This window comes from Drosophila simulans, chromosome 3R (genome assembly GCF_016746395.2).
Source record: "Drosophila simulans strain w501 chromosome 3R, Prin_Dsim_3.1, whole genome shotgun sequence".
Classification (NCBI taxonomy): domain Eukaryota; kingdom Metazoa; phylum Arthropoda; class Insecta; order Diptera; family Drosophilidae; genus Drosophila; species Drosophila simulans.
Window position 1 is genome coordinate 21,321,762 of NC_052523.2, and position 12,559 is coordinate 21,334,320.

The 12,559-nt window shown below is 38.5% G+C and overlaps 4 protein-coding genes across 5 annotated transcripts; 3 read left to right on the forward strand and 1 right to left on the reverse strand.

The window, feature by feature from the left end:
* Nucleotides 1-1,015: 1,015 nt before the first annotated feature.
* On the forward strand, nt 1,016-2,882 carry LOC27206702 (alpha/beta hydrolase domain-containing protein 17B). Its single transcript, XM_044923430.1, has 5 exons — nt 1,016-1,147; nt 1,264-1,898; nt 1,963-2,142; nt 2,204-2,336; nt 2,647-2,882. Exons 2-5 carry the CDS (start codon nt 1,435-1,437, stop codon nt 2,728-2,730), a joined length of 861 nt encoding a protein of 286 aa, XP_044779365.1. The 5' UTR covers nt 1,016-1,147; nt 1,264-1,434; the 3' UTR covers nt 2,731-2,882.
* Nucleotides 2,883-3,589: 707 nt separating this feature from the next.
* On the forward strand, nt 3,590-5,583 carry LOC6729540. The gene has a single exon (XM_039294518.2). The coding sequence runs from the start codon at nt 3,590-3,592 to the stop codon at nt 5,183-5,185; it is 1,596 nt and encodes a 531-aa protein (XP_039150452.1). The 3' UTR covers nt 5,186-5,583.
* A 413-nt stretch (nt 5,584-5,996) lies between these two features.
* On the forward strand, nt 5,997-7,077 carry LOC27207121. Its single transcript, XM_039294519.2, has one exon. The coding sequence runs from the start codon at nt 5,997-5,999 to the stop codon at nt 7,017-7,019; it is 1,023 nt and encodes a 340-aa protein (XP_039150453.1). The 3' UTR covers nt 7,020-7,077.
* LOC6729535 lies at nt 7,066-12,472 on the reverse strand. Of its 2 annotated transcripts, XM_016174737.3 has the most exons (15): nt 12,152-12,472; nt 11,960-12,095; nt 11,719-11,901; nt 11,452-11,663; nt 11,300-11,391; nt 10,384-11,240; nt 9,664-10,330; nt 9,489-9,608; nt 9,018-9,427; nt 8,639-8,950; nt 8,213-8,584; nt 7,904-8,157; nt 7,663-7,845; nt 7,347-7,613; nt 7,066-7,295 (listed from the first exon to the last, which is right to left on the reverse strand). In XM_016174737.3, the coding sequence occupies exons 1-15, from the start codon at nt 12,470-12,472 to the stop codon at nt 7,080-7,082; spliced, it is 4,602 nt and encodes a 1,533-aa protein (XP_016036214.1). In that variant the 3' UTR covers nt 7,066-7,079. The 2 variants fall into 2 exon arrangements, with proteins under 2 accessions (XP_016036214.1, XP_044779364.1); XM_044923429.1 differs by lacking the exon at nt 12,152-12,472 and having other exon boundaries at nt 9,015-9,427; nt 11,719-11,868; nt 11,960-12,086.
* Nucleotides 12,473-12,559: the final 87 nt, after the last annotated feature.

Genomic DNA, 12,559 nt, shown 5'->3' on the forward strand with positions numbered 1-12,559 from the left:
AAAATATACATCAATTCAAAGAGCTACAGAAAATATTTTAAGCAAAGATGGTTGGAGGTCCATTTGATCTAGAGAACTTCCTGTAAACATAACGGTTTTTGATCTCAGGTAATTATTTTGATCTTGCAGATGAAACTGTAATATTCAAAACATAAGTCTATTGGCCAATTTGAATACAATACACATTATTACTTAATATTCTTAAAGTGATTAGGTTGTTTTATGCCAATTGGTCTTATGGAACAGCATTCTCTAAATATGTTTATAACTAATTTCGTAAAGGTACCTTAAAATTATTTTATCTACATACCTCTTCCTGAAGAAGAACCATACCTACCAAACTATGATTCTTCTAATGAACCGGGGTGATTTCCATTTATAGATCCGATCCTTTCTTCATAGAAACTATAAAAGTAGGAAATAATTTGATTTGGTACAACCAATTAGTTAAAAATGTTCATACAAACATTTGTTACGTACATAAACATAACAGTTATGTATGACATTACTTTTGGACTTATAAAATTTACAGGTAATATTTAGACAGATCCAAATTACTTGCATACCTTCAATCCTTCAATTTCCAAAAGTCTTTAATTTTAAAGGATTAAACATATAAATTCAAAATGTTGTGATCCGATTAAGGCTATGTATTTTCTTTTTAAGGTTTCGAAACGTTTTTGAGATACCGGTGCAACTTGGAACACACTCTGTGATATTTAAAGTTAGCGCTAAAATGTTATGTTATGGCGGTTCATGACATGGATTGGCTATGGTACTTGTACTACAGAAGGCGGCATTTTTAAATATGTACCTTTAAACTCCACCCACTTTCTGGAAATCTGTGGAAAATTTTTAAAATAATTTTTCCAGGAACAATTCTCAGATAGGCCTATAGGCACGGGAACCACAATATAAAATATATATATATATATATATTTGCTTAACTAAGCTTATATGAATATATATTTCCCTCGTTCCGATTCCAGTTCGTTCTGTGGAAATAGAGATTCGATTCGCTGGCGTTTTGTAGCCGCTGCCCAGGCGGTCACACTAAAAATACCGAAAGCGCCGTTGTTTTTTAGGGCGTTTTATTCACCTTACTTCTTTGTGGTTGTTTGCCTATCTACATTGCCATTTTGTAAATGTGAGTGTACCAAATTTCAGTAAGACAATTTAGCCATTAACCGTTCGATTATGTTGAATTCTGTGTGCGAACTGAGCCCGAAATGTTATGTTTGTCTCGTCACCCCCGTCGCCTAGCCCACTGACACCTTGCTCGTCCACGTATAGATGATATAGACGCGAATTGGCCCGAACCCGAAGTCTGAACCCAAAAACTCCGTTAGTCCTTTGTTGATGGTAATCGTGCATTTGAGGCGAGAAATCGAAATCGTTAGCATTCCGTAGAGGCATTCGAGGCACGGAGCGAGCATGTTCAGTATAAGCGAGCTCTGTTGCATGTTTTGCTGCCCCCCGTGTCCGGGTCCCATTGCGGCCAAGTTGGCCTTCCAGCCGCCGGAGCCCACGTACAAATTGACCCCGGCGGACGACACCAACATCCGGTACAACCTGCAGTTGTTCGACCGCGCCGAATGGCAGTACTCCGAACGTGAGAAATCGAAAGTGGAGGCCTTCTTTACGCGCACCTCGCGTGGCAACCTGATCACCTGCATCTATGTCAGGTGCAGCAAGAATGCCAAGTACACGCTGCTCTTCTCCCACGGGAATGCAGTGGATTTGGGCCAGATGAGCAGCTTCTACCTGACCCTGGGCTCCCAGATCAACTGTAATATCTTTGGGTACGACTACTCCGGGTACGGAATGAGTGGCGGCAAGCCCTCCGAGAAGAATCTGTACGCGGACATAGAGGCAGCCTGGCAGGCGATGAGAACCCGGTAAGCACTTCTAGTTCACCCCATTGATTCCGCTTTGCTAACTCGTTATGCACCCTCAAACCAGATTCAACATCAGCCCGGAGACAATCATCTTGTATGGGCAGAGCATTGGCACTGTGCCCACTGTGGACCTGGCCTCGCGTCACGAGGTCGGCGCTGTGATACTCCATTCGCCGCTGATGTCCGGCCTTAGGGTCGTCTTTAGGAACACAAAGAGAACCTGGTTCTTCGACGCCTTTCCCAGGTGAGATAATTCGTTGATTTGCGTTCATAGCCAATTCTAATGTTATCGGATTTCCACGCAGCATTGATAAAGTGGCTAAGGTGAAGGCTCCGGTACTGGTTATCCACGGCACCGATGATGAGGTCATTGACTTTTCCCATGGCATCGGAATCTACGAGCGGTGTCCTAAGACTGTCGAGCCGTTTTGGGTGGAGGTAATTACTCTTGATTGATTACCTGCCTAGATCAGGTTATGCACTTGTTAATCAGCATTGTAACCGGAATAATTATTGTTATTATTCATTCTAATAGTCTAGCGTTTTTCCTGAAATCGATTAAGTGTCTCGTATCGAGTTCACAGATTTTCATAAACATTAAAATTGACAATGGAATCAATCTCATCGTTGCAAATGCAAAACATAAAACTGCAATGTGATCTCATCGTATCGATTCTTATTTATTTATTTAATGATATGACTGGAAACTTAGCCTAAATTGCAAACTCATGAGAAACTTTGATTTCAGGGTGCTGGACATAATGATGTGGAACTGCATCCGCATTATTACGAGCGACTGCGCAAATTTCTGTCGGTGGAACTCGTCAAATGACAATTAAAGAATAATGTGGACGGAGGCGTTAGCGACACTACATCGGGCGTAATATCTAATTCAAACCCTGCCGCCGGTAGTGCGTCCCTAAGTTCAAAGCACCCGAATCCTGCCCCTGCGGCAGGAAGCGAAACAAGTAAAAAGAATGTGGAAACAAATGTCAAACGGATTGAAAACGATGGTTTGTAATTAACTATAAGTATTGCAATGTAATTATTTATCCAGCCGCATCAATACATTCGAGAATTGCATTTTTAAAAAGATTATAATTAACTAGTTGTCAGGAGACTTGCACCAAGATCCCCATTCTTACAGCATTGTGATCCTGGTCCCCGTATTAATTGAATAAGCATAGGTCATATCATCTTATACTTAACCATATTGGTAGAAAAATCAAACAATAACCGCATTAAGTTCTAAAACGATCTATTAGCAATATGCTACAGTAATATGGTTTTAATATTTAAGTACAAGAAGTTTGAATAAAGTAATTTTTTGATACTTTGAAAGTGAACCGTTTTCTACTTGCAACCACTTTATTGTTTGGCTTCTACGCATTTAGGAAAAACAGTGAATATCTTCTTGCTATTTATAATTTGTAACTTTCTCTCTAATTTGCAATCAGCTAGCTACCTGATTACGTCTAATGTGTGTGTTCGCTCTTCTTGCAGGTGCCTCAAATTCCAGCCAGAGTTCTGCTAAAGCTCTCGAGCAGAAGTTTCTTTAGCAAAAACAGTCGGGCTCGTATTCAAAAGCCCAACCCTTCTCACCACAGTTCCCAAGCAGGGAACTATCAAGTAAATCGTGCGGAAACAGACATAGTAAACAAAATAGGAAAGATGACCCACCATTAACCGATATGAAGTCGAACGGCTTCTTTGTTTCTCGTTTAAAACAACCAAATATTGCTCCAACACTTCCAGTACTTTCTCCACATTCACCAATGAATGCTAATATACATCTAAATAGCCAGCATACCCAACTTTCCGGTCGATATCTAAATAACAAAGTGTCCCAACAAATCGACACTGATAGTATAAAAAGAGTGGCATCTAACCGATCTCTAAAGGACAGTCCAAACGTCTTATCCATTTCATCAACTCTAATATGCAACTGCGAGAAGGCCCACAAATCGAATGGTTCAGAATCGGAAGCAAACGAAGAAATCAAAATTAAACTGAGCTCAGATACTGGTAACAAGTCTACCATAAGTAAATTAAAAGACCCGAAACTCTCATTAGATAATTCAACCGAGGGTTGCTTGCAATTGAAAAGTGTAATTGGAAAGGATCAAAAATCGCTGTCTCCGAGACTGACGTTACACAAGAGTGGGTTTCAACAGGCCATCATAATTTCCGACGACAGTGAGATCACGAAGTCTTCGCGATTAGGTACCCAAACGGCAAGGCAGCTCTCCAGTAATTCAGACAATCAATTTTATCGACAGCTTACCCATAAGATTAGCAAATCGGAGCAAACTTCCCCCAACAACTTGGAGCTAGACAAAGCTAACTTTCTCTACGATACGAACAATAGGAGTACGGGCTGTTTGGTGTATCCTTCGGATCCATGGATAAAGAACTCACACATTAAGAACAGCTTATCCCCCAAAACGGAAAAGTATTCAAACACCATGCATCACAATATCGATCCGTGGGTCAAGAGGCAAGCAGACGCTGCTGTGGAAGTCGCACGGCTTCCCAAGAAAAATTTCTACCGCGAAAAATCCCTTTCTTCCATAAACAACAAACTTATTTCGACCAGAACTGAGAAATCAAAGTGTGCAAAGCCGCAGTTGAAGCATTCGAAAACGGAGCTGGACGACGATCAAGTATTTTTAAATGAGCCAGGATTGCTTTTTGCTCCATTCTCTCCACAATATCGCAACACGTCGCATAAAATCTGGTCTCTCGACCAGCCTTCTAACGATCTGAAAGCCAACATTCAAAGCAAGTCAGCTAGTTTTTTACCGGACAAGGTGAAGGAGATATCCAGTCCATTGCCGAACCATGTTAGAAAATCTGTACAACAAAACAATAGTAATTTGCTGTGTCCAAACGATCAAGCAAGGTCATTGCTTCAAGTAGAAAAATTGCATTCGAGGCACAGCTCCCTATCGATTCCCACTCAATCGAAGGAGGAACTACCCCTGAACATCCGCCGACTGTCCGAGCAGATCCGTGAACCGCCTTTGGAGAAAAACATCTCATTATCCCTCAGCGATCGTAACGTTAGCAAAATTCCGACATCTGATGGCGTGGGTGAAGCTCACCGGGTTGCCCCTCACAAGATGGACAAATTTCATGTGAGTAGGGATGCCGCAGTGCAGAGTACGAGCCACCTTGAAGACTTTATATCCCTAAAACGAGCCCCCAAAGATTCCACAATTGTTAATAATGTAAACCCCTTTACGAGTACTTATAAGCCTGATCCACTTTTAGAAACCACCTGTTAAAACCATTTGCTAGGAAGCCGAAAAACGAAAGCCGATATTAAAGTGTCTCTGCATAGCTCATTCATAGGTCATGAAAATATACAAAATATAAAACCACAAAAAACATACATACATATATGTCTTATATATCAATCGAATCTAAATATGAATAATAAACAAGTAATAAATAATAATTTTAGTAGTACCTTAAGTTTGAAATTTTTACAGTGATTTTGCATTTATATTAAGTAACACTATAATGCCCTGCCAACAATATGGGGCTGAGTTCTCTAGGCTTAACTACATTCGCAAGCATATATATGTGTGTAATAGTGTATTTTCTCCTCATTTTATTGTCATTTTACATATTTGTTGTAATACATTTTATAGTAATAAAATCTTTATAAAGAGCTAAGTAATGCATCTAGTTATTATTCATTGGCCTGTTGTGGGGTGTTTAAAAAGTATCCAAATGTACAAAGGTTTTTGAACTCTTCAAGTTGAGAAAATAATCCGCTTTCACTGCTGTTTGTTTATATTCATACTCTTTCAGAGAAACTTTTATACAATTGGTTAGTTTTATGAACGTATTAATTCGGCAACCCACGCAAATCAAGCCTCTATTAATTGCATTCGATTTGACTTTCACCGAAAAACAAGCAACTTAAGCTCGCTTTGGATAAGGCCCATAGTTGGGATTCGTTGACATAATCCGAGCAATTCAGAGTATATTTATGTAATCTGGAATCCATATAAAGTCCGAATGCAAAGCGGATTAAAGACAGTTGTTGATAGTCTCTTGTGAATACATTTGTTCACTTCATAAAAAAATATGCTTGGGATAAGAGTGCTTGTGGCGTATAATATAATTTTATTCGGAAGTTTCCATGGAGAGTGTGCTGCCGTTCATAAAGATAATACCTTTAATTCAACAGATGAAGCTACAAAAAACTCTCTTATTGAAGCTCAGTCGATTGGGAGAATCGTAAACCGGGTAAATCAGAAGGAAATTCATCAGAACATTCTGCCCCCGCCAAATTATATAGGTGATATAACTCGCACATCGAGTGCTGATCCAGAAAATCCCTGCACCATTGATGATGAAGCCAAGATCAATGGAAGCCCATCAGCTACGCATATAAGCTACGGATCACAAGTAAACACTCAATCCACTTACTCATCAGATTTTCAATTGCAAATACAAAACCCACAACCTGTTCAGCACATACATTACCACTACATTGTGCCCAATGCCACTCCAAAACCGCTCATAAATTATGTGACTCAATCTCAATCTGATTTCAACGCCCACAATGCTAATTCAGATGGTCAACCATACTCCTCAATCGACCCTCGGCCATCGCATATCATTGAAAGCAATCTGCAGCATAGCAATCAAGAAGTTATGTCAGTCAACCCTTTGTACTCAGCGGTGGACAATGGTGGATTCCTTCACGATTCCCCGGATGAGCACCAGGGTCAGGCATCTGAAAATACATCCGTATACGAATTTAGAGATCCTGGCCAGACTACAAAGGATGAACTGCAAAGGGAGGAGGCTTTACTGAAAACAAGTTCGGAGCTTTTCATTAGCCAGCCAATTTCGAATCATCAAATGGACGTAGTCAGTCCAATTCCGAATCAGACGGAAGTTTACTTTATTAAGTACTACGATGAACATAACAAAACTACTACTTCACCCGAGTCCCAGATCAAAATGGATACTTCAAGTGAGGTTTCAGACGGCAGTGGTTTGATAGACATCAGGGCAGGAATTGCTGAAACTTTGGAAGGACATATAGAGTCAACGACTCCATATAATGAATACTCTGCATACAACGTCCCATTGAATTAGCATACAACTTAAGAATGTAAATTATTGAAAATTTAATAAAATAAGTAATGAATATTAATTTTAGTTCTGATTAGCTTTCATTTGCTCCTGTTGCGCTGCAAGCTTAACAAAGGAACTCTCCAAGTGGTTTCCATGGTCGATGTTGATGCAAGGAGCATTCAGTGGAGGAACCACTGACAGATCGCCTGCCCTATGAACCTCCATTTTATTAGCATATACTCTAGAGAACTCATTGGAGTGGATGTATTGAGGTTGTGGCAGAATCCTAACTTCGTTCTAAGGAAATATTTGTAATAAGCTACTAACATAAGATGATATAATAAGTACCTCCTCTGTGATTCCCACAAACTGGGACAATGGATGAAAGCTCACGAATTCAAACGAGGAGTTTATAGTTTGCACAAAGAACCCTTTCACGCAATACTTATAGTTTATCGGGATCTCTACTACTCCGCCAACTGGAGAACTCAATGTCCTATAAGCCACCTGCGAGTTCCTCAGACTTTCCACAAACTCTTCGGCCAACATATCATCGACATTCTGACTTTCAGTGGCTTGCTCGGCATTCTGACCAGGATCCAATACTTGACTCATCTGCAAAGAAGAACTCTTCATATTCTGTAAAAAAACGATTCATAATTACCATCTTGGTCAGGGAACATTTGCTTTCCTCCAACACTTCTAGGATAAACAAATGACTCTCCTCGTCGTCTGACTTATCGTCCTTAAACAAACCATTTTCATGCAGTGGAGCAAAGGATAGCACTAGGTTATCTTGTATATCCTGGCCACCATGGAGTCGGCAACTTGAACTGGACTCCTTTTTCTAAAGCATAATTCTAATATATACAAATTTGGAAATCCATATAGTTTGTTCCACTTACATCACAGGAACATTCGGGTGATTCATCGTTCTGGGAAATGCAATCCCAATCGGAACTGGCATCTATGAGATCCTTCGCCTTTGGTCGGAAGCACTTGCACCAACAGGCAAAGGGATATATGATGAAGAAGAAGCAGTTGACCAAAAAGATCCTTATGCACGATGTGCATTCATATGTCCTGCCAGGCTGCACTGTGTCGAAGCCAAATCGACCTATGCCAGTAATGCAGATGCCAAGAATGGCCTTTAAAAGTCCTGCGGAAAGAAAGTTATTTTAGATTGCATTTTAAAGCAGCATAATGTGGTTTACCCAATAAGAATAGTATGATCAAAATTACCAATGCAATGGTTATAACCTTACAGGAGAGATTGCAAGTTTTCTCCTCGTTTCGATCGCTGAAAACATCTTTGATGCACACATCATGTGGCTCGTTGCCCGGGGGGCAGTTGTAGATGAGTCCAGCCTCTTTCTCGGACTTGGGATCCATTCTTTCACAAGCATTGTAGTTTATGAAAGTTTCCAGCTTTCCGATGCAGTGACAGCGACAACGCCAAACACAAAAGCACCTCGAGTGGCATTTAATGTCCATTGTTCTTTTGGCCACCACGCCTACTTTTAGATCAACGGGCTTCGCTAGATTGATATCATTGTCATCAAATTCGGTACACGCCTTAACAATCACTTAAAAGTCAAGATAGCACATTAAAAAGTTTAAAAAGGTTTTTTCAAACCTACCATCACAGCTGTATTTCTTGTTTTTCTTCGATCCTACTATCAAGGGCACTAGGAAGATGACGGTTTGGCCAACATACGGCTCTAACAATCTTCTGGCACTATTCGATGTTGATCCACTTTTTAAAATATTGCAATTGCAAATATATATAATGAATTCCTGGGCTTCAAATCCATTGTTTATAACTTCGATCGAAATCTGAAGCGCATCTTTTGTGGTTGCATCGGTAACGATTCTTGATATTTTCACTATATGTTTATCGCGCATAACAAAAGCATTTTCTCGAAAGGGTATCTTCACTTTGATGCTATATTCTAAAAAATAGTTTATTACTTTAAAAAAGTTCGAATCATATATATATTCTAGTGTTTGGATTACCACCTGGTACTTTCTCATCACGAATATTTAGGCATAGGGTTTTGTCCTTATGAGGGCAATTATCCAGCGCATTCATAGTCACTGGAAGATATCCCAATCCCTTGATGCTTCTAGTTTCTAAGCCTTTATTCCTATCCTGCTTTTGAGCTTTCAAGTTGAAAGATTTCTTTATTTCCCTAATGGATACGTCCTTATTCGATTCATCCAGCAGAACACTATTCCCAATGTTATTCTGCAAATCTTTAAGGGTAATGGCATGTCGTTTTCGAGCAAATGTATTCACTTTTTCATTGGGAACAGCAAGATTTCGATTGGAAAAGCCTGTTAATTTCTCCAGGCGAATCATATCGATGTGAGAAGTAAACACAGCCGAAAAGTCATCATTTGCAAATATGCCTGATATACTATCAAGCCTAGTTCATTAATTAATCATTTTTATGTTATTAAATTACTAAAGCTATAATTTAAACTCACGTTATTATCGGAACAACCAGCCACCACGTGTTGTGACGCCTTCTAAAAACACGCAGCTTGGTGGTTAGAAATGGTACAGGATTCTTCATATTAAAAACCGTATAGCTCCATTCCTTTAAACTAAACATGGAAATTGTTAATGATTACAAAATAATTATAAATATTAAGCAATTACCTATTGTTCAAAGCTCGGGATAACTTGGAGGATTCACAACCGCACACTTTTGGGTTGGTAACACAGCTGCAGGATGCAGATTCCAGGTTGCCTTCGTTGTATCTATTGGCTTTCTTGCAATTTTCACACGGTATCATATAGTCGGGAAAGCGTCGCTCTTCATTTTCCTCAGTTAAACTGTTGATTTCCAAAGGCAATCCACCAGGCAAGGGTTTTCCTCCTGGCTTCTTATTCTTACCACCACACGTATCGCAAGGAACGGCATCGTCCAGTTTGGTGTTCACATTCTCAATTTTACCTTCTAAGCTTTTGTGATCCTCCAAAGTATCACTATATATTGGTCGGGGCTTTTCGTCCTTCTTTTTATTCTTGCCCCCGCAAGTATCACATGGAATTTCCCCATTATCATCAATGTGCTTCAAGTTCAACGAGTTAAGATCGGTCTCATACTTTGGATCCAAATCAGAATCTTCATCGTTTTCCATGTGACTATCTTGAAGCACGGATCGTTTCATCCTTTTTAGGTATCTTGATCGTGGAAACGTCTTATAGGAATTGCTCTTTGGGTAATTTAAATATGGATTCATCTTCTGATTGGATCCGAAGTCTAAATATTTTTTGCTACTAGCCGGCTTAAAATAATCCAAACTGAAATCATTATCGTTATCTGAAATTTAAACCTTATGGATTGCACTCCAGTGAAATAGAATTTTTGCTCACCTGAAAGTCTTTGTTTCATATGATGGCTCACAATAGAATCAAGGCTTTCGTCTGCAATGCTTCCATGGGTCCACGAAAAATCATTAACCTTGTGTTCGGGTAAACTTTGGTAGTCTGATTTTGTGTCAAAGTTAAAGTTGTGGTTGTTCAAATTTTCCTTAGGTGCGATAAAATTTAGGTTTTCATCACGACTTTCGAACTCGTTTTCAAAGGAAATGCTATTATCATATGACTTTTCAGGTGAATAACTATAATCCGGGTTTTTAAAATTATTTTTATTTTTTTCAATTTCACTGTGAAAATCCAATGCACTGGCTGAACCGTCGACTGGGGTCCTGAAATGATATTGATCCTTTTCAGCTTCCAATGGAAAATCGAGTTCATATTGATTATTAGATCCTTTAAAGTTTTTATTTTTATATGTGATTTTCTCGGGTAAATAGCTCTCATCCAAAAGTAGCTTATAGTTTTCGTGGTGCTTTTTACTTTCCTGAGGAAAATCATAAATATTATCAATGGAATGCGATTTCAAATATTTATTTTCCCTCTCAATTGGAAATTCATTCGTTTTCCTATTACCGGATGTCATCAAATTATTTTTTTCATTTTCCATTTTATGTGAACCACTTTTCTGCTTGGGAAATGCCGTCAAAATAAAATGCTTATCTACATTTTCATAGGGAAAATCTTGTACATCATGAGGGCTTTTTAGAGGTGACTTGAACTTAATATTTTCATGATCTTTCGTGTATGGAAATTCATTCGAATCAAAAATACTTTTCCGAGGTGGAACATAGTTTTTATCAAAATTTTCATTCATTTGTTTAGTTCTGGATTCCTGTGTAACTTTATTATATCTAAGTACAAAATATTTGCATCTTTTGTTCATTTACAATAATTATTACCTATTACTTACGGAAGATAATCGGCTACTGTTTCCTTCTCAGGGTTTTCGTAATTTGAGTCAAGTTTACCTTCGATATTTGGTTGCTCGAAGTTTTTTGAGTCCTGAAATTTACAATTATTTAAGTAATTTAAAACTTGTTTCTACATTGATTTTCAAAGTACCTCATGAGGAAGTAGGGTATCAATATCGTCTGCGTTGTTTAGCCTTTTTAAGTTTTCTTTTGGGTGGGTTTTAATTTGACTTTTTCCTGAAAAGTCTTCAAACTTTGATTTAGAAATATCGTGCCATTTTGGTAAGTCCATATGCTTTTCGAGTTCTTTACTCTGTGTATCTTTATATGGATGTAAAAGTTCTTTAAGGGAATCTGGGTAATCTGCAAAAATAACACTTTTAAACAAATAATTGGGAATCTGAATTCGTACAACTACCTTTTGAGACAGAAGTATCCAAAATTTGAACAAGTCCCAGACTAGAAAGGTCCTTTTGTTGGTGATCATTGTTACTTTTATCCCTGCGCCGAGGTTGTGTGTTTTTCTTTTGCCTTTTCGCACCGAAAATGTTCGAAACAATTGATTTTCCTGTTTGGAAGAGTGTAAATTGATTTCTTTTCACTAAAAAAAATAATATATAAATTAACAACACCACAAATCGTACAAATTAATCACTTACATCTGGTTGCATTTCTCATCTCATGTCTTTTTGTATTTTTTTCTTCATTAGTCATGCAGGATGCGGAACCAGCCAGTTTTGCATTATTATTGACTTCATTTGGGGGTTTCATGGGAATTGGGTCATTATTAATTGACTGAAGTTAAAGAAAAACATTATTATTTTTCATGAATGATTTCAAAATGTACTGACTTTTAGAAACCGAAGAGGGTACATCACAACAGGCTCGCCCCTGCTAACCACAATCAGATAGGGAGATATTAACTTTAAAGTTCTTCCTTTCGAGGGATCATAGACCTTATCGACCACCCAAAACTTTTCCGTGTTTTCCATATCGAAGCTTGGGTTCATATGAATATTGACAATCAGTTGCGTCTCGCAGGATTTGTTTGAATTGTTCTCGGGGCATTTGATGAGAATTGCGTTCATACTGTCGGGCATTTCACTTTTGGCTAAAGGTAACAATAGATTCATTAGAAATCCATATAGTAAAGCAGCAGCAATTTTACTCATTTTACTATAAATGTTATTTAAATGTATTATTTTGAAAATAGGTTAGCGACTACCTTGATCACGTTCTCAAATAAACTTTTATTTAAA